This window comes from Mustela nivalis (genome assembly GCF_964662115.1).
Source record: "Mustela nivalis genome assembly, chromosome: 4".
Lineage (NCBI taxonomy): Eukaryota > Metazoa > Chordata > Mammalia > Carnivora > Mustelidae > Mustela > Mustela nivalis.
Window position 1 is genome coordinate 17,770,524 of NC_139023.1, and position 22,715 is coordinate 17,793,238.

General features: G+C 37.9%; 1 protein-coding gene across 35 annotated transcripts in view; it reads right to left on the reverse strand.

Annotated features, from left to right (window-relative positions):
* Positions 1-22,715, reverse strand: part of ADGRL3 (adhesion G protein-coupled receptor L3) — an 820,407-nt gene that overhangs the window by 130,972 nt on the left and 666,720 nt on the right. For all 35 annotated transcript variants that reach the window (XM_082727882.1, XM_082727890.1, XM_082727888.1 and 32 more), the window contains 4 exons: positions 8,475-8,658; positions 7,391-7,513; positions 4,013-4,221; positions 3,126-3,302 (listed from right to left, as the gene is read on the reverse strand). In XM_082727882.1, the coding sequence (XP_082584008.1) occupies positions 3,126-3,302; positions 4,013-4,221; positions 7,391-7,513; positions 8,475-8,658 (693 nt within the window). The remainder of the gene's footprint in view (positions 1-3,125; positions 3,303-4,012; positions 4,222-7,390; positions 7,514-8,474; positions 8,659-22,715) is intronic.

The window sequence follows — 22,715 nt, forward strand, 5'->3', positions numbered from 1 at the left end:
AGGTGACAGTGAAGCCGAGACTTAAAGGGGATGAGGACGTTGGCTGTGGTGGCTGTTTGGGGGGGGTGTGGGGGGGCACTCTCAGGTCTAATACCTGATGTGTTTGTGGAAAGGCAAAGTGGCCTGTCACGGCTGAAGCCAAGTGTGCTAGAGGAAGAGTCCTAGGGAAGGACGTCCAAAGATGTGAAGAGGCCAAGATCTGGCCCCTTTCTTGTCTCTTATTGAGGCAAGGAGTCAGTTCAGACTGGATCAAAGGTCTGAAGTACCTGATTGGCATTTTAAAGGGATTACAGAGCGACTTTTTGAGAAGGAATCAGACTGGTGAGAAGGTCTGACTCACAGTGAAGAGCAGCCCTCTGGCAACTCTACTGAGTATAAATTTAGGAGGGACATGGAGAGAAGCAGAGAGACCAACTAAGGGGCTGTCGCTAGAAAGTGAAGGCCAGATAGCAGGGGCCGGAAGCTAGATGGTAGTGGCGAAGGTGGTGAGCACTTGTCCGATCCTTGATCTTGCAGTATATGCTGGGGGTACCCCTGGGGCTGGGTGTGCAGTGTGAGCAAAAAGAAACAAATAAAAAATGGTGCGGGGCTTGGGGCCTGCTGGAAGGGCAGAGCAGCCCTTTAGTGAGAAGTCTCAGGCGGGAGCATATCAGAAGTGTGGTTCTGGAATTGAGGCCCTTATTAGAAGTCTAAGAGGACAGGACCAGTCAGCAGTTGACTCTGTGATTCTGGAGTTTAAAAATGGAGACAGGGGTGGCTCAGTGGGTTAAAGCCTCTGCCTTCGGCTCGGGTCATGGTCCCAGGGTCCTGGGATAGAGCCCCGCATCAGGCTCTCTGCTCAGTGGGAAGCCTGCTTCCTCCTCTCTCTGCCTGCCTCTCTGCCTACCTGTGATCTCTGTCTGTCAAATTAAAAAAAAAAAAAAAAATTAAAAAAAAATGGAGACAGAAAATCTGGGAATCACATAGGGGCAAAGAACAGATAATGCCTATCGTAGATCTAATTACACGTAGGTCCAGAGCAACAATGAGAGGTCACGGCGATGAGAAGGAAGAGGAAGCTAAGAGGGATCAGGGGCTCAGGAAGGAAAGAGACAGGAGGGAGGGGTGCACCCAAGGCAAAGTGAAGAAAGTGTTGCAAGAATGCGGTCAGTGCCAGTTCTGCACACGTTGCCTTCCTAAGTACATTCTGCCTGTCCTTCAGAATGGGACATTCTTTTGATAAGCCCTTTCTGACCAACCCTGCCTTCTTAGATGATCCTCCCCTGTATTGCAGAATCACAGGGGAGGTCTCCATGTCAACACGCAAAAAATGCTGATGAAAGAATGAAGGAAGTGCTCAATGAACGGCAGAGAAGCGCAGATGACCGGTGAGGACGGCGCGTACAGGGCACAGGCGGCGCCTGGAACAAAGACCGACACATCAGGGTACCACAGCTTAACAGCGACAGCCGTGAGGTTACTCAGCTCACTCCTCTCCCTCTCCTCCCAGGCTCATCAAGCCCAACTATCCCCTATAATCTCGTTTCCTTCATACATCTTCCTGCGGAGTTAGAAAGCGACAACTAGCAAACAATACATATCTATTCCAACGGGTGGCTGGATTTCTCACTGTGCACAAACAGACTGGTGTTCTGTTTGAGGAATTAGTCTCATGCAAGTTTGGTTAGTGTGTTTCTCTCTGGACCGGTGGTGGTGTTCAGTCTGTTTGTTTTCTGTTTCTCAAGTGCCAAAACCAAGCTGTGAGATCCAAGTGCGGCTGACTGGCACCTGCGGACGTCTACGGTACAGAAAACCGGGACGTCCACGCTGTGTGACTGACCGCTACGTGGAAATACTGATTTGCATTTATTGTGTCTCTTGTCGACATGTGATAATGGTCAGAGCCAGAATTCTTGTATAATGGATCGAGGAGAGGGTGCTAAAAAGGATATTTTGTTGTTTCAAATATGGCCCATTTTTCTGACTTTGAATTTATTCCCTAAATGGAAAAACAGAATCCTAGAAGCCTCACTAACATGTTCCAGATTGAAACCTAACATCTGTTAGTATAGCTAGTCTTGCTAAACTACATCAATTTGTAATGCTTTGACAAAATAAGGTACGTAGTCCTTCAAAGACCAAAACGTAAACTATGCTGACACAGCTAAGGTAATTTACGTGTAAGGTGCTAACAGGGTTTGGATTGGGTCTTCCTCTGGGATACCCAAACCATATCCAAATTCATGTGTCAAGGAAAATTTTGGATGAACTTATTTGGAAAAATGACACGGAGTAGATAAAACCTGTGCCACAGTTTTCACTTTTGGAAAACATGTTGGAGAGTAATCCTTCCTCTCTTTTTATTGACATCAGGGAGATGAGAACAGAATTTGCAAGTGTATAATTTCTTGTTACTAATCCATCAGTCTCTATAAACAAGCTAATAAGCTCTTTGCATTTTTTATACCTTTTGTATTGTTATGTCCTAAATATATCTGAAATCTAAATCCCCTTCATGCCCTCCCCCACCCATGGCAGCCAGAGTCATGCCCGAGGACACTGATGCAGCCACATGAGCTGTGTGTCTGACTTTGGAAACCCTATCACCTGGATTTTTCCCTAGAATGGAAAGGCAGGCAGAAAGGACAGGCAGAATGTACTTAGCGTTTCCTACACCCTTTGCATTACAGGCATTGCTAATCGTGCTCATTAATAGCTGCTTTTCCAAGAGTCAGTTTGGCAGTATTTGATGTCAGACCTGGTTCTTAACCCCACTGCATTGGTCTTTTGTCCTGGTGTCCTATACTTTGATTTGTTCACATGGTCTCCTTTGGTCATATGAACTAAAAACAGTGGAGACTAAGGGAAATTGTTATAAGTACACTTTTATTTTATAAGTGAACTGCAATTTTATTAACTATGTTGACAATAGAACAAAAACAAAAACAAAAACAAAAAACAAATAAAAAAACTTTATTTGAATCATCCAGGAAGAAGATACGGGTTGAATGCCAGAGAATTTTTTAACAAAATTAATAAGAAAGTGGAAAGCCTTTGAAATAAGACTGGCCTGTGGGTTTAGGACTTCTTACAGTGATATCCTGACCATATGCTTAGATATCTTTACTTTATGGCATACATCTTACCTTAACTTCCACGTGTGCCATCAGTACTGCAAAATTGGTTAGGTGATTACAAGAGCAGGTAGTATGTGTCTTATTTGTTGTCAGAAGCCGGCAGCCTTGTGTTGACCAATAACCTGTCATTGTGCGTTTGGAATAGCTCCAAAATGAACAATTAGGGTTGAAATTCTCCTCGGACTGCTACAGAGGGGAAAAAAAATCAAGAAAGCCAATAACTACTTTATGATCACATACATTAGATAAGCATTTTCTTTACATCTAACACACCTCATACTCTGTTCCAACTTTTGTGGAGATGTACACCACTGTTTTTCAGATTAAGTAGGCTTCATTAAGCCTAGGCAAATTTGAACATATATTGTTGTTTATTTTCTCTAATTAGAGGTGAGTTTGCCTTTTAAAAAATTAATATTATTGGAATACTAGTATCAATGTCTCAGAATGACTTTAACTAATTTCAAAGTAACATACACTATAAAGAATTTTATTACTCTAAACAATTTCTGAAAAGATGGTCTTTAGAAATCTTTGTTCACTTTATAATACAATCTTTGTACATACCTAAAAATACATTCAAGCACAAAGACATAATTACTTGTGACATCATATGTGAAGACATGTCCAATTCCACTAAATATGTTGTTAACTCTTTTTAATTATGGAGACACATTTAGAAATCCATCTACAAATATTTTTATCAGAAGCATTTATATATTCAAGAGTTATTCCCCTCCCTCATCTTAGAAAAGAAAAATCAGCACTATCATCTTATAGATAATGAATTGCTATCTGTCAAATAATAGGAAAAATTAAAGGAAAATTAGTTCATGTTCACACTGTAACAGATACAGACAATGTGGACAACTAAACTTATCATGGCATTTTCTTACCTTAATATGTTTAACAGTGAACACCACAGGATCAGCTAAATAAACCTTATTGCTGAACTCTTTGTTTATTGCTGCTGTAATAACAGGGGAATTGACAATAACAGAATGATTGGTGGACATAGCCTCTGTTCCCAACTTCATGCTGGCATTCTCCGTGGACAAATAAGGACCCAAGTTGTTGTAGAGGACAAAGGCCACTCTGATCTCTCCTGAAAAAAAATGTAAATGTGAATTATAAGTTGGGAAGGAACTCTGATTACTTTGTACATTCCACCAAATTTAGATACTTCTAATTAAATTATAATCAAATCCATACAGTATACATTCACAACAAAATTAAGCATTCATTTTAACCAAAGTGCCAAGATATTCATGAGAAAAGGAACGTCATATGATGCTGAAAAACAATCTATCAGTATTTTAAAAAGTGAATGAATCGCTCTGTACTCAAAACTTAAAGACTTAGGGGCGCCTGGGTGGCTCATTGGGTTAGAACCTGTCTTTAGCTCAGGTCATGGTCCCAGGGTCCTGGGATCCAGCCCAGCATCCGGCTCTCTGCTCAGCAGGGAGCCTGCTCCCCGCCCCCGCCCTCAGCCTCTCTGGCTACTTATAATCTCTGTCTGTCAAATAAATAAAATCTTAAAAACAAACAAACAAACAAACGAACTTAAAGACTTAAAGACAGATCATAGATCTAAACATAAAAACCAGAACTATAAAACTTATAGAACAAAATAGAGGATCTTTGTAATCTTGGAGTAGGCAAGGATGACTTGAATAGGATCCAAAAGACATTAATCATAAAGGAAAGAAAGAAAGGTAAACTACACTTTATCAAAATTTAAAATGTGTCTATCAAAATATTATATCAACAATATTATTTATTATTAATAATATATCATACTTTATATAATATATTATGTATATTATATATTATGATATAAAATATAATATACATATTATATTAACAATAATACATATTAGACTGCTGACTATACATAGGGTTTCTCCTAATCAACAAAAAAATGAATAAATAAGACATGAAAATGGCAAAAGACATAAACACATAACTTCAGAAAAAAAGATACATGAAAGGCTAGTAGAAACATGAAAAATTATCACCATCATTAGTATTTCTGGAAATAAAAATGAAAAAACATACCAAGATACCATCTCATAACCACGAGGATTTCTAAAATCAAAATGACTGGTCACACTAACATTATAAAGATGAGGAACAGCTACAGCTCCTGCACACTACAGGTGGAAATGAGAAGTAGTTCAACTATTTGGAGAAATGGTGATTTTTTTTCTGTGAAGTTGTACATATCTACCTTTCCTAGATAAGCGAAAATATAAATCTATAAAGAAAAAAAAAACTTGTATAAGATGAATAGCAACCTTATAATATCTGCCAAAGGGAAACAAGTAAAAATCTATCAACAGACAAATGAATTACGGCATACGAATATAATGGAATAGACTGTGCCTCAACGAAGAACAACCGATAGAACAAAGAAGAAACTACCATTAGAGCATGATGACAGAATCCCCAAAATACTGTGTTTGGTTAAAGAACACAGACAGAAAAGAGCACATACTATATGATTCCACTTGTCTAAGAAGTCTAAGAACAGGTAAAATTTGTCTATAGAGATCGTAACGAGAGTATTTGCATCAGATGGGGAGAGGTGGTAAGAAGACTGGAAACGGGTAACAATTTCCAAGTAATAGAAGAGATTTTTATCTTATTTTAGGTAATATTACATTGGAATGTGCAACTGTCAGATACATCAGGCTACATTCTTAAGGGATATGCATTTTATTTTATGTGAATTTTATTTCAATTGCAGTGAAAACAACCATAACAAGGACTCAAAATCCTTATCTGTTATCGAACACAATTACCATATTCTTCAAAAGTCACTTTCTCCATATATCCTTCCACCTTATTTTTTTCTCTTATGACTATCTCCCACCTGCATTCCTCTGTAAAATTAACCTTCTTTTAACATGGGGAGGAAGGGCAGAGGGAGAGGGAGAAGCAGGCTCCCTGCTGAGCAGGGAGTCCAATGCAGGGCTCCATCCCTGGTCCTGGGATTATGACCGGAGCTGAAGGCAGATGCTTAAGCGACTGAGCCACACAGGTGACATGTTTTTGATCATATCATTTTCTTTCTTAAAATACATCAAGCCCAGGGTGCCTGGGTGGCTCAGTAGGTTAAAGCTTCTGTCAACAGGATATTCTGTCGGGAGGCAGGAAGAGTGGAGAGAGGGAAAGCAGCTGGAAAGCTAATGCAGAAATCTGATTTTGCTTTGTAGAAAATCTTATTATAGCCTCAAAATTCATATAGTCAAATTAGCAATATAATGACTTAGGAGGTCACTTATACGATTTCCAACCTTAAAAGAATTCTGTTCTGTTGACAACAGCCACAATTTGTTTTGTCTTGGTATTATTCAACAGGCTTTTCTTTCTTTAAAACTATGCACCCTGCACCATGAGTTGGTTGCTACAGCCTGAGGTCATCTTCCCATCATCTAACAGGTCAAAGGTCTCATTTAGTTGGCAAAAAGTATGTTTTTAAAAATTTAATACTAGGGACACCTGGGTGGCTCAGTCGGTTAAGTGTTTGCCTTTAGTTCAGGTCGTGATCCTAGGGTCCTGGGATGGTGTCCCACATCGGGCTCCTTACTCAATAGAGAACCTGGTTCTCCCTCTGCCTGCTGCCCCCCTGCTTGTGCTCTCTCTCTCTCTCTCTGACAAATAAATAAATAAAATCTTTAAAGAAAATTAATACAGTAACAACTTGAGACATATTTTCTCTATGATTTTATTTAATTCTCATTATATTCAGTGAATTGAATCTGGTATCAAACTGACCTATATTGACCAGTACCTTTCCCCCAACTCACCTTCTCACATTTTAAATTTTCTGTATGCTTTTCAAAAGAAACTATAGAAACACTTTCAAAACTAGTGAATAAGGAAAACAATACAACTTTAAAATGAGAAATAAAATTTCCATTAAAAATTTTAGAAACTAAATCTGTCAACTCAGTAAGAGTGACTCCTTTCAAGAAAAAAAGTCAGATATCTGGATGTTGTTGTTCATTAATTCCTCTCAGATTCAAGTTTCTGACATTGTACTGCAACTGAAAATGCACAGAACAATTTCCAAATCTGCAAATTTTGTAGAGCAAATACATTGCAATGTTTTGGGGGCAAGAGAGGAAAGAGGAGGAAGAGAAGAGATAGAATAAGTTGAGTGAGAGTAAGAGAGCTTTTGGATAGCAGATCTAAACCCCCAAGCCAAGAAACAAAGCGCTGATGACGAGTTCCATCTCACAATGCTTAACAAATAAACTCTAACCTACCGTTTCGACCATTTTGTTTTAAAGTATTTGCGGAGAGCTGGATAGTGCTTCCGTGACCCATGTTTTCCGGAAATTTTAGGTCTTCTAAGTTTCCTTCCGTGCTCAGCCTTGCAACTTCCAACTCTGTTAATGGCAAAGAGTTATCAGTACTCATTGAGAAATACACCAAAGCTAAGATGATTTCCCAAATTACTGAAATATCTCTGAAATCAAAATACTGGAATTAATATTCTACTAATTTATAGTAGTCAAAATGAATAGTAGTTCAATGTTCCATTTCAAAAGTATTTCCTTAGTACTTTATTCTTAAAAATAAAACAAAAACTTTTAAATAGGTAAATAAGAACACAAATAAATCAATTATAAAGCCTAAAATTTAAAATCAAGCTCAAATCCTTATGTTTTGTCAACTTTGTCACTATATCTTCAAAGTATTGTTACTATATCTTCAAAATATTATCTTTCTTTTGTGAATTAAGTAAAAGTCTCTTTATACTCTAGAACTGCACTATTATATCAATATTGATCGATCTTTAAATCTAATAAGTTTGAAACAACTTTATCAAATCTTCTGAAATAAAACTGTCAACTACATCCTTATGCACAATAAAAATAGATTTATACTCCTTATGAGCCAATAACACAATTACAAAAAAAACACTGTTTTATCACCTTCACTGAAATGAGTGATTTTTTATAATACATAATTCAGAGATATTCTTATCATAACTGACGTGACCCACAGGCCCTGTTAGGAGGATAAATTTTAAATAGTACAATGCAGACATCGATATACATGGACATAAAAAACTAATTAGCTAACTAAATGACCTAACTGTGAGTGATCTCAGACCAATATATCCAATATTGGGATATCCTAAGGAGGAAAACACACATGTTTATGAGGAATGACTTTTAAGCCAATGACAGGTGATATACTTCTAATTATAGAAAAAAGAAAATCACTTAACTCCACTGAAATAAAAGTCACTCATAATACCTACACTACCACAGAAATTTTTTTTCTTTCTCTCCTCTGCTGTCCAAGGGTCTCCGGTCCTTCTGTATAACAAAGGCCACTTACGAATATTGTCTGTGTTCTCCCTGACAATGTCAGTCTTCAAAAGGTTATCGGCCAGGACAAAAGCACTTTCCTCCACAGTGTCAAGCAACATGGTCGCTGCCCGTAGCTGATCGCTTGTAGTCAGGTCTCTCCATGCATTTGAGGCTTGTGGCTGGAGAAGGTTGTTAACTGTCTCGACCATCGCCTACAAGAGGATGAACAAAATGACAGAGGTCTCTAGTGAACTCACAGAGCTGTCAGAAATCCAGGTGTACATGTTGCTCAGCAAGCAAGGATCAGCGGTGTGCATGAGTTCAGTATTGTCCTAGCCTCCCCTGTGACTTGCTGCAGCAGAAGCATTCATTATTATGTTCTGTTAAAGCCCTAGCTGAGACTGCAAGGCAAGAGAAAAACCAGCTTTTGTTTTGAAGGACAACAAATAGATCCATGCTTGCTTCTTAGAATCAATAGCAAAGGCTTCAATAAGACTATAATCACATAATTAAATTATTTGGCTGTGGAACTGCTGGCAAGTCATTTAAGCCAACACTTTTATCATATCACCCACAAAAAATCATTTTTTTCCCCTACATATCACCATAAAACTAAATGCTGAATGTAGCAGAGGTTAAAGGGATGACGACAGACAGGACAATACAAGAATTTGTTGCCTATAAGTTGAGGACTCACTGAACAAGCCAACTTTTTTTTCTTAGCCAGCTGGGAAAATGTCAGAATGGGAAAAATATCAAAGCATACATACTCCCAGGGGCTTGGGATATGTTATGTGTGAAGAAAAACTTTCTTCATGCTGTTTAGTATTAGGGAAGGGAATAAACAGTTGGAACTTGCTACCTGTGGCCCTCAGGTGTTTTCCTTTAAAAAAAATCAGCAGTAGGTACACATAGAGATAAAAAGCCACAGTTCTCATTGCTTCCTCCAAAAGAATCATCTCCCTCGTTACAATTTATATATTTCCTGTGGTTAGGTTTATGCTCTAGGTTACAAAGGAAAACAAAACAAAACAAAACAAAACAAAACAAAAAAACGGTTCTCCCAATAAGGTCTTCTTAAGGTTTTATTCAAACACAGAATTGCAAAATAGAAAAAATATAACACCTGCAGTTTGAAAGTGATCATCCCTGAATCCAATGATTATGAAATATACATCCAATCGAGAAAAAATTTGAATAAACAGCCAACACAGGCAATTTCTAGGCAGCGCATGGGTGTTTTAGAACAAGCCTCGTCTTATTGACACATTGGCAGAAGGATTAGGAGAGATTGAAGAAATACCCATTGCACTGCCGTGTTTTCTTCTGGCTGGTGTTTTCATAGTAACCGACTCACAACTGTTAAAAATTCAGCTTCATAATGAAACACCTTGGCTGCCAATTAACACCAGCTTCAAAAACTAATTTGCCTTTTGATAAGAGTTGTTTTTTCTCGATATTTTTCCCAGCTACTCCAAGTTCTGGCCAAAAATCAACATCATTGGACTTTCATGTAAACTAGTCTTACTTGCAACTTGAGTACTTTGCATCATTTAAAAACAAACAACAAACAAAAAAACACCAAAAAAAAAAATTCTCATGAGTTTAATAACTGGGCGTTTTCACATAGTGTGCTTAGTTCTGCCATGTGTTCTGAGTTTAAAGCATGACCTAGAAGCCAGACAAAAGCGTTGCCATTCACAACAAAATGATTTGCTTTCCAGGAAGTTCTCTATAGTGATAATGCCAAGAGGATGTGCCAAAAAGGAGGTGCCACATAGGAAACAAATGAACAAAAACAAGTTTAGGTATTTTCAGAAGCCAAAGAACATCGACCTCCAGGGTGCAAAGAAGTATTCTTTCTGTGATTAGATGATGCTCTGAATTCATTAGAAATGCTCTGAAAATCCCATACACAACAGAAATTATGCCTGTTCTTTAAGGAGCAGCCATTGTAAGATTACTGAAGAATCTTACACCGAGGAAGTCTTATCTCAGGGAAAATTTTATTGGGGATAATGCAACATTTTTGCTCTGCCCTTTATTGTTTTCAACTTTTTTTTTTTTTAATTTAAGAAATGCAAAAGGAGGAAGAAAGGAAAAAAAAAAAAAACAAGAAAAATAAACAACTGGGGTTCCTGGGTGGCTCAGTTGGTTAAGCAACTGCCTTGGGCTCAGGTCATGATCCTGGAGTTCCGGGATAGAGTTCCACATCAGGCTTCCTGCTGGGCAGGGAGTCTGCTTCTCCCTCTGACCCTCCCCCTCTCATGCTCCCTCTTTCTCTCATTTTCTCTCTCTCTCTTTCAAATAAATAAAATCTGGAAAAAAAAAAAAAAGAAAGAAAGAAAGAAAGAAAAAGAAAAAGAAATAACTATGGTCAACTCTGAGAATGTTCTAAATAGCCACCTGTTTACAATAGACTGCATTAGGTAAAATACCATGCTTGAATTGCCAATCAAAGGCACCCCAATTATCTTAGTTTTGCCCACAAAAATGTATGTAGTACAATATTTTCATAGTTATAAATTTTAAGTACATTTATGACAATTCTATCTTCCCAAATAAATCAGGATCTTTAAAGAAGTTTTTTATTAAAGCCCAAAAGATTTCAAAGTTTATTATAGAAATGATAGACATAATATTTGGTCCTAAAACCTTGGATAGGTTAGGCACAAATCTAATATTTATTTATTCTTCTTTAAAAAGCACATGTTGTGGGGCACCTGGATGGCTCAGTCGTTGAGCATCTGCCTTCAGCTCAGGTCATAATCCCAGGGTCCCGGGATCAAGCCCTGCAACAGGCTCCCTGCCCATTGGGGGAGGCTACTTCTCCCTCCCCCTCTGCCTGCTGCTCCCCCTACTTGTGTGCTCTCTTTGTGTCAAATAACTAGATAAAATCTTAAAAAAAAGAAAAAAAAAAGCATTTGGTGTGATTGCTTAAGTATCAACATAAGGATAAGGAAATTTTAACACATGGAATTCTGTAGTGCGAAAACCAGAATATGGAATTGGGAAACCCATCTGCTGAGCTTGTACCTGGACTGTGCCACTTAGCTAGCTGTATGATGTTGTGCAAGCTACTTAACTTGTCTGCAGTTGATACACAAATCAGAGAGGATAGGATAACCATTTTGTACTACATGGCGATACAGATGCATTTATGTGGGCTGGCTCATAACACATGTTCAAGGTGTAACCTTACATGGACTTTCATTGGATATCTAAGTCCAGCTTAGGAGGAAGAGAGAGCTTCACTGACAGAAGCATAGCTTATACCTGATATTTACAAAATATCTGCTCTGAAGTGAGATCCCAAAGGATTAACTTCTAATGTAACCTTCATGAATCAACCTGTTTCACAACTGAACTACTAAAGACTCTATCACCTGAAGCTTTGAGGAAAAGGCCAGGATGGGAACACGTGAATTAAATCATTCATAATGTGTATTTCAAAAGTTTGAACAGCACGGTTAAGTCAGTCTAATAGCTTTATCATTAATGCAGTTTGTTTAAACTTTCCAGTGTTTGTTGACATGTCCCTGTTACCAGTTTAATGAAGGCCAATTACTCACACCCTTCAGTGACAGAAGACTGTATTTTGTTTTCCTTGTACATTTTTGCATTTGTAAGTTTATCCACAAATGATGACACTGTATCATCATATGTATGATATGTGTGGTTTTGTTTTTGTTTTGTCAAACTAGTTATTTGCATTGCTTTCATTAGTCCAACAACATCTCTTTAAAAACAGGTTGATTTTCATTTTATTTGATTACAAGGACATTAGCTTAACTATGCTTAGAACCAAAGCTGAACAGGGAATGTACAATGAATTTGATTAAAGTGAGGTATGGAGACGTCACTTAGTTTCCAACAGCTCTCACTGACTTCTCTTTTTCTGCTATAAATAATTTTCTGATCTAAAATTTACATAATAAAGTTGAAAGAAAATACACTTGACCCAGCATTTATCATAAAGAAAGGACTTGATCCACGAGAACAAAAAAAAAGAAAAGAAAAAAAAATCATCTAATGGTTTTGATGTGTACAGACTGAACTAATCTAAAATTTTGAAAATAAATTTAATCAACAATGTCCTTGTCAGAAACTAAATGTTAACTCACTTTATTTTCTTTTCCAAATCACTAGAAACTAAATAGGAGATGGCACTGGAAATCTGCATTCTAGTTGGCACTAAATTTCAGTGTGTCTTTGGACATATTTATGTTTTTTAAACCAATCAACAAAGTGGGAGCTACATGAGAAAATAAGGTTCATTATGTTTCAAATTGAGAGAGTTAGGGGTTTTCTGCTATTACATATCATTCTTCTCATTATATAGTTTATGGCTGGACTTTAAAGTGACTTTTGACTGTTTCTAAAAATCAAATATAAGTTAGAAAGTGTAAAATTCACTTAGATTCCTACCATGATCATGAGCATACCATATCCTTCTGGACATATATTTGCAGGACACAACATTACTGGATCTTCTTATCATAAAACTCAGATCTTGGGCAAATTCATTTGACTAGTTTTACTTGTAGCATTTAATTATAGTATGTTTGTTAAAGGATGTTACAAAGTGTATTCTCATACTATTTCAAAAGGGAGGATTTACTTATTTGCTGACTACTGTGAAAATTTGGGGGATGGGGGGACCAGCTATATATCTCTCTAGGAACAACTGTTGTCTTTATTCCAAGAGGATGTGCTTGTGAAATATCCAGAATCAGCAATGAGAGTCCTATCAATGGCACTTCTGACCCAGGTGAGCAGTAAATCTTAAACTAAGTAAGCCAAGTCATCTGGAGAACTTAGTTATCCCTCTTTCCTCACTCGAAAACCTCCAAGCTAAAGACTCAAATAGAATGAATGCTTGTGAAAAGATATGTAACGTTAAGGACTACAGGGGTGGCTCAGTTGGTTAAGTGTGTCTTGGGCTCAGGTCATGGTATCAAGGTTTTGGGATTGAGTCCCGTTTGACAATGGGCTCCTTGCTCACCAGGGAGCCTGCTTCTCCCATTCCCTCTGTCTGTTCCCCCTGCTTGTGCTCTCTGTCAAATAAATAAATTAACTAAAAAAAAAAAAAAGATATGTAACTTTACCGCCATTGCATTTTTCTGAAAATAGGCTAATCATAAGCTCATCCAGGTTTTAGCTCAGGTACAAAGAAGTCATCAATTATCAGTAAAGCTAAGGAGAATTACCCCACCCTTAAATCTGTTAACTGTTCTGTTTTCTTTGTATCATGAGTCATTATCTAAAGTATCTGAAATATGTATTTATCTACATGGCTATTTCAGAACTCTCACTCAAGAAAAGGTAAGCTTCATGAGGACGGCAACTCTGTGTCATTTATAAGTGCCCCAAACTCTGCCCAACACATCCTAAATGTTCAATGAACAACTGTTTTCTAATGAAGAGTCATACTTCAGTGAGTCCTCTTCATTTTCATACCAGTAGGAAAAAAAATTTTTTTTCTGAAATTCTTGGTTTTATGAGAGCAAAGAATATGTAAGTACAAATGGGAAAACAAATCAAAACAAAAAACAAAAACAAAAACAAAAAAACTCCAAAAAACAAACAAACAAAAACCTAGTAACTGGTCAATATTATCTGAATCTTTATCATTTAGAGATTCAGTGCCATAATGGGTTCCCATTTTAGTACTTAGTCACCTTGAATAGAACTATCCATACTCATGGTCTGGCTTTCTAACGAGATTATGATGTTCTGAGGGGGAAGACCATGTTCACTGGTGTTTTCCGAGGGTAAATTTTAGTGCCTTTGAGACATTTCAGACACTCAAAAATGCTCAGTAAGCAAAGATAACCTACTTTTACTAACAAATCATTAATGATCTTATATGTAATAAGAAAATGAAAACACCTTTGAGTTTTACAGCTTTTTGCCCTGTCTCCCAAGAGGGCCTCTAAGAGAATGAAGTGCTCAGATATCACAGGGTTTAAAGGGAAGACAGGCTGAATGAGAGGGAATTAAGAAGACAATCAGAGTTCAAAAGGAGAAAAGCAGAACCACAGGCTATTGTAGTAAATGCAAACCACAAGGCATAACAACAATATATTCTACAAAAAGCTTTCCAAAATGTTTTTAAGTGTACCAAAGCTCACTTTCAATGTAATTCAATGAGGTCCTATTAAGTATGTATGATATGCAAAAAACTAGGGAAGTCACTGTTGGAGGAGGTTAGGAAAGAGAGGAAAACATAGAGTCAGCTTTCAATTGGTCTACACTCCAAGGCAGAAGGTAAGCAGAAAATAGAGCTAAGGACTCACAGCATATGGGACAAAAAGTAAAGAGGAAGGAAGATCAAGAAAAGATCCCAGAAGGTGCTTGATTTTGAGTTAGACACTAAAAGATGAATAGACTTGGCTCGATTATGATGAGGAGACTTGAGACTAAAGGGCATAGTAAGCAAGTTAATGACTAAAACAAAACAAAGCCGGTACTAAGGCGAAGAATGCTCTGGGTTTGGGATGAGGAGAGTGTGTGGTGCATGGAAAAAGAATATTAAAAGATGGGATAGTGGGAGAAATGGTAAGGAGCAGTTAGATCTTCAGGATGATAGAAGTTTGGGCTTTACTGCATAGAAAATATTCAGCCAGTAAATATTTTTAAACAAAGGAGTTATATATTTAGATACGTTTAGAGTAGGAGAGTGAAGATGCCCCCCCAAAACAAAACAGAATGGAAAGTGAATCCTATATTAAGCTCATTCAGTATTTTTTAAAAGTTCTTTTGTGTTATAATAAAGCAGATATTTATAAATACGCAAATTATCATTAGGCAGCCCATTAGAAAGTTAAGAGCAATTATTTCCTCTTAGTGGATGAATTCATGGTAATAAATTGCTAACATTCTTTTGGAAAACTCTCCAGTGATATAAAATTTTATTTTACTCTTTACTTCTACATCATTTTTTTTTTGATGTGTTCTCCCAAATGCAATATTTCTTCATCAATACATGCTGTAATCATTATGCTGAACATGGCTATTCAATTCTTACATATTATATATGCAATTATGTTTGAATATTTTTTCTTCATGTGTAAACCTCAAGATATGCAAAGAGAAGTAAGTCTTCTGTTCTCTGCTCCCATTCCCTGCTTTCTGATTATATATATGTGTGTGCATGTGTGTGTGTGTGTGTGTGTAATATTATATAACACATAATTACATATATAGTATAGTTGCTATTAATTTATAATTTGAAAAAATAAAGCTTTAATTCTTCATTTTTGACTTCTTGATATGAAGATTATCAGTTGAGAATAAAAGAAAATGGAGTGAAAGTTTAAAATCATTACCGAATAGGGCACATTGTACTCTAATCTACGCTTATATATTGATTCAAATGAAAATTTTAAAGGTCAAATGTTAGAGGAGTCTTCAAAACAGTTTTGAACTTGCAGGTTTTTTATTAGAAGTCAAGTTGAGTGACTGATATTTACACATCTGATCAATAACCCAAGGTTCTTTCTATAATCACTGTCATTTAATATTACTAAACATATAAAAACTACTAATCTCTGAACTCCCTTTTCCATTACAGTGAAGTGTTGGCATTTTCAAATCTTAATTAAAAGTAGATTATATAACACAACTGACCTTAATATAGTGATAAGAGCCTTTAACAGTAGAACAAGATGAACCTTACATTTCACAGAAAAGATTCTGCCTCTTTAAGAGATCCCTTGTTGCTTAAAAATGTACTGCTTTTAGCAAACTGTAATTTATTGTACTATTTTAAAAATCTCATTTAGGATTAAATGATTGAATGCTGTCAAATAAATCTATATTGTGTTACAGGAATTAAATAGAGCTATAAACTTGACTCAAACTTCTGGCTAATTCAATATTTATTCAACAAATATTAACGAAGTACTTTCAACTGGGATGCTGCGAGAAAGACAGATGTTCCCCGTCCTTAAGAGTAATGACAATATAGCGACGCCAGACTATGAAGCAAGTAGAAACATGGCAAGCGTTCTAATAGTGGAAACACAGGGTTCAAGCACTGTATCGAAGAGGCTCCATGAAGTAGAATTCCAAGCTTAAATTCAACATTGGCCAAAGAGGCAAAAGGTAAGGCATGTGCATATAGATGTGGACGGGAAACAGAACAAACACCTCCCAGGAACTGAAAAGGATTCCTATGGCAGGCAGAGCAGAGTACAATGGGTTTAGTGGCAAGATAGTGAGTGAAGACTAGTTTCCAAAGAAGTTTGCAAACCATGTTTGATATGTACGATTCTTCTTAAAAACCATAAGAAGTCACTGAAACACTTCAAGAAGAGGAGTGATATACATTGCAATGGTTAATATACATGGAATACCGGAGCCCAATAACTGGGTGGTGCAGTCAGTTAAGCACCCGACTCTTGGTTCGGGCTCAGGTCATGACCTCAGGGTTGTGAGATCGAGCCCCACAGCAGGCTCTGCACTGAGATGGAGTCTGCTTAAGATTCTCTCTTCCTTTCCCTCTGCCCCTCCTGCTCGTGCTCCCTCTCTCTCAAATAAATAAATAAATAAACATTTAAAAATATATGTATTGAGTATGTTCTCAACTCTCATCTGAATGCTTTATTCGTCAACTCCTTTAATTTTGACAATAACTAAATGAGGTAGAAATGAATATCCTCATCTTGCAGGGGGAAATCTAAGGAAAAGTGAAGTAACTTGCTAAAGGTTAATTAACTAACTTAGGGCAGAACCAGGGTTCAAATCTGTACAGACTCTGGGGATGAAGAAAAGTTGGGATTCCACGGGCAATTTTAAAAATTTGTTGATTAATTAAAGTCAGTTGGTAAGGAAAATAAATGCAGTGCACAGAATTTGAGTGCCGGCAACGAGGTGGCACTCATTTAAAGTGGAAATAAAGAGAAGCAAATTTTTGTTCATTAAAAGATAGAGGGTGCCTATTTTGAGTGCAAGGTACTTGAATGGAATCAATTTGAAAGGTCTACAGAAGGCTGGTAAGGAAGGAAAAACCTTCCCTCTACTCTACCCGCTTAGGGTATATACTGATTTAATGCCAGGACCTGAGAATTAAACCATAAGATAAACAGAAAAAAAGCATTACACTTTTAATTAATATTTTTATGTGCATATAGGAATTTATAGAGGAAAAACAAAGGCTTGAAGCAGTTAGAACTACAAGCTTATATAATTTTTTTTAAAGATTTCATTTATTTATTTGACAGAGAGAGAGACCACAAGTAGGCAGAGAGGCAGGCAGAGAGAGAGGAGGAAGCAGGCTCCCTGCTGAACAGAGAGCCTGATGCAGGGATCAATCCCAGGACCCTGGGATCTTGACCTGAGCTGAAGGCAGAGGCTTTAACCCACGGAGCACCCCTTGAAATAACCTTTTTAACAACATGATTGCCCAAGACCATAACTAACAGAATCATCAAAAGAGAATTTTAATTGGTAGTTAGGGTTCAAAAGTAAGCCTATATGGTTTTAAATCTATGGTAGGTTATTATATCAAAACTGGATGAAGATATCAATATGTACCATCACATGAGAAAAAGAAGTATTTTTGGTTGTCTCTAAAAATGTTAGCTGCCCAATAACACTCCCTGACTTAGACACAGAATCACTGGACACTGCCCATCTATGCATCTTCTGGAACATTCTTAAAAGAGATGAATCTTTTAGTTACTTGTCCTTCTCCTTCTTCAGTGTAGAGATTAGCATGAAGAGATGACTGGAGCCTAAGCCACTGTCTCATGTTGAGGATGGAAGTCCTCATGTTAAAGATAATAGAATAGAAAAAAAGAGGAAGCCTTGGTTTCTGAAGCAGAATTTTCATGCTAATCCTGGACTAACTACATTGTCTGCATTTCTTTTTCATGCATGTGAATAAAGCCCTGGTTTTCTTAAGCTACCTAGTTAAGTTTTTGTTACTACTAGCTGTATAAAATTCGTACATTAGATAAAGGAAAATATGAAAATTATAACTCTGTTGGGAGCAGTACTAAAAAAATCATTTGTTTGGTTCCAAGTCATCAGGCAACTGCTTTGCTGCAAATTACACCTTAAAACTTTCATTTCTTTTCTGACCTGCACCAGAAAAGGTAATGATAACTTCAGAAAGTAGGATTTTAAATCCGCAATGCTATTTTTAATATCTTTTTCCTTCTGGTTTGCTTATGTGATCATAAAGATACTAAAGAAACAACAAAGTAAATTGATGTGTATTCTTTCTGTGTTTGCACAGATATAATATCCATTTATATTCCATGTACACAAAAACCTTTCTGCAGGTAAACCCTTCAGAAAGCAAGGATGCATTAGAAATAATTTTAAATTAACAATTTTAAAGTTCGGTAATGACCCAGGCTCTGATTAAAAAATAACAAGCGAGAATGCAGCTTGGTGAAGGGAAGTGAGAGAATATTTTTGCTTTAGATGAAAATATTTTATTTAAAAACAGAAGGTTTTTTTTTTTTTTAACCCTCATAAGAATCACTTCCTGAAGCATTCATAAACCATGTATATACAAAGAACGGCTGGAACATTTTGTTTATTTATAGGAAACGTGCAAAATGGAAGAGTCGGAAATGACTCTGGAAAGCAGCCCTCACCGCTTGACCTGACACAGTCACCACAGGAATTCTGAGAGATTCCCAGAATGGTGTTCTTTGCACGTCAGAGGAGGATCTCCATCATCAACATCTGCCATCGTCCTGTAGAGGTTTTTTAATTATTAGGGTTCTAATAGAGAACTGACCTGTCCAAGTTAAATCATGACCTGTATAAGTCACCCTGCATACGTGATATACGGTCTTACTGTCTTTTGATTCAATGAGGCCTTTATAACAGCATTTCAGGACTACAACTTATCGGACGGAATTCTTAGGACTTCTTTATGTAAAGAAAACTACTCTGGTTTGGTAGATGGAAGTCACTTTCTTTGATCTCAATGTCTTTTAGCAATAGGTTCGGGGCACCCGAAACACGCAGGGTGCAGATTTATATTTTCTCTCTTACTGACACAAATCAAGTGCAGATTTATCAAGCTGTGAAATATATTAAGTTCACAGGGTTTTAACAAAGGGTTACCAAACCTCAAGAACCTGCTGTGATTCAAACTACTTTCAGATGTCCTTTTAATTATATTAAATGAAAGTTTGGGTTGGCTTTGATGCTTATGGGCAAACATCGAAATCTCTTGAAAGTACTCCCTGTTGCTGTAGTTAATATACTACATTGTATGCACACCACTACCCAATTTATTCTAGCCACTTTAACAAGGATACCCAGCCTGACAGGCCACACAGAATAGTATCACAAGTCAGGCAAAGCACAAATCATTAGAGGACTCCGAAAGTTGTTTGACAAGCACCACGGAGCTCTTTGTCACACAGCCAATTAAGTGACCAAACAAGGAACTTGAAAATACTCATTAATTTCTTCCTCGCAGTATAAATGGAGGTTAGAATCCTTCTTGTCTTACGCACCAAAGGCAGACAAGTAAAACGGGCATAATTCAATTTGCGCTTTGTCAAAGGTGCAAGGAGGAACTTGGGTTCACAGAAAGTCTGCATGAAAGGCCCAAAAATGAAAGGAAGAGGTAAAATGTTTTGACAGTGCGTACCATAATCTAGCTATGTGGGCTCTGGGATTTTTTTTTAAATTAAATTTAAAATTAAATTAAAATTTTTTAAATTAAGCAAAAGTTGACATTCCTTCTCATCATTGAAAAGCTGCTTCAGCATCTCTGAGCAGAGCCAATTGCCCTCTGAATGCACGACTTCCTCGTCTGTGAAACAGGACCCTCGGCGGACCCTCGGCGGACCCTCGAAGGCCAGGCTCGGCAGGTCTGCCTTGCTCCTGTAGGCCGCTCTTTGGCTTTTCCTTGCTTTCTCTTCTCCCTGACCCCTTCGAGTGGGATCGTGTCCTGGGGCTCAGGCCTAGATTCTTTTCTCTCCTTTCCCTACGTGCATTCCCCTGTCATCAAGCACATAGGCTGCCAATGCCACTGGGAGTCCATGGTTGCCAAACGACTCTTTCTAGCCTGACCTCTGAGCTGAACTTCATGCTTGTACATCTGACCGCACACGTAACATCTGCATTGCCCGAGGCTAGGGATCTCAAAGCGGACATGGCTCAGAGTTGAAGCTCTTGGTGTGCGTGTCCCAACTTGGTCAGAGACAGACCACCCCAATTGTGACTTCATCCTTCTGGTTGCTCCTGTGATACACTTTCTGTCCTGTTTGACTCTCCTTCCTCTGACATGTCACATCCAACCTCTAGCAAGTCCTGTTTGTTACATTTACCAGAAAAAATAAAAAATAAATAAATAAATTCCCGAACCTGAGTAATTATTGTCAGCATCTCACACTCCTTTTCTGTTTGTCCATTATTGTCCTTGGTCACCCTGGGTTTCAGCCCTGAGTTTTCCTGCAATAACCTATGCTTCACTTTTTTAAAACAGGTTAGTTCATGTCATCACTCTGCTCAGAAACCTAGAGTGGCTTACGGTGTCTCTGGGAATAAACGCCAGAGTCCTTGCAATGCTCTATCAGATCTGGGCCCCTGCCATCCCGCAGATGCATGCCCTGTGACCCTCTTCTCTTTTACAGCACACCAGCTGCACTGGGCTTCTGGAACACCACCACGGGCTTATTTCGACCTCAGGAACTGTCTCTCTACTAGTGTTTTTTTCCTGCCTAGGGGCACACTTCACTCCTTCCTTCTTCAGGGTTTTGCTCAAATATCACCTCAGTGATGCATTTCTTGCTTTCTTTTTTTCAGTATTTATCATAATCTCATAGGCCATATTTTTTGGATACTTACAGTATTATTTATATTCTGTCCCTAGAGCCTTTACCCTAGGAGGGAGGGAAGGGTTTGCCTATTATGTACATTGTTGTATTCCCAGTGTTGATAAGGCTATTGGGCCCCTGTGCTCAACTATTAATTCCTCAATGTTCCGTTGTTAACTACTACGTGGTGTTTTTTCATAGTTGAAGAGAGATCCTGTTTTTTTCAGGCTGAAGCCTAGGATAGAGATCTCTAGTGGATAATGAAGGTAAAACAAACAAGCTAAATTAGTAAATAAGCAGTGCAGAAATCACAGTTCCAAACTGAAATAAACAGGTGGCTTGTTTCAACTACTTTGTAAGCTTTTTAAAACAATTTTTAAAAAATATTTTTAAAATTTACTGGAGAACGAGAGAGGGGAGGGGCAGAGGGAGAAGCACACTCCCCGCTGAGCCCGGAGCCAGACCCAGGGCTTCATCCCAGGACCCTGAGATTTCGACCTGAGCTGAAAGCAGACGCTGAGCCGGCTGAGCCACGCAGGTGCCTCCAGATACTGAGTCAGCTTGAAAGAACACAGACCATGGGCCTCGGAAGAAGAAGAAGAAGGCAGAGGAGGAGAAGGGGAAAGAGGAAGGAATAAGGAGACCAGGGATGTGTGTGTGTGTGTGTGTGTGTGTGTGTGTGTTCATTCATTTGCATCTATTTACCATTTTTTTCTGCTCAGTTCTCAACCTGATGGTGTAGATTATAGCCGATTCCAAAGAATGACTCAAAAGATTCATAGGGGTAACTCTATGTACTTATAAGCTTTCATTAAGAAAGGCTGACTACAGACTCTCCAGGGAGCATATGCTGCCTCTGAGATCTGGAGAACAAAAGGAATGGCTGATAAAAATTTAAAAACATATATTTCTTTAATAGGAAAACGTCCTGCTTTTAAAGCCATGAAGAATGAATGCCAGTAATTCTTAATATTTCCTGATAACGAGGAGAACTACTTAAAAAACGAGGGGAAAAAAAAGGTAAATCTAAGCTCTGGTAACATTTACAGAACAGGAAAGAGGTTGTTCTTAAGTGGTTTGAGGTCGTGCTCCTCTCCCAGAGTCTCAGGAAAACCATGCATCTCTTTTTGGAGCCATACGACTTTGCACTGGTTCCTGGACTCTGCTCCTGCCCCCTGCCCCCACTCCATGACTGGAGCTAAGGACTGGACAATTCACCTGTACTAGAATGGCTATTATCAGAAAAGACAGAGCATGACACGTGTTACCGAGGAGGGGAAGGAACTAAAACCCTTCGTGCGCTGTTGGTTGGAAATGCAAAATGATGCAGTCACTCTGGAAAATATTTTGATAGAGCTCCTTTAACAGAGAGTTACAGTATTTTCTAATTGCTTCCCCCCCCCTCTGTTAATAAGGTAATTTTTTGATCACAGAGTTCTCTGAAAGGCCCTCGAAGCAAATTATGTGTGTAT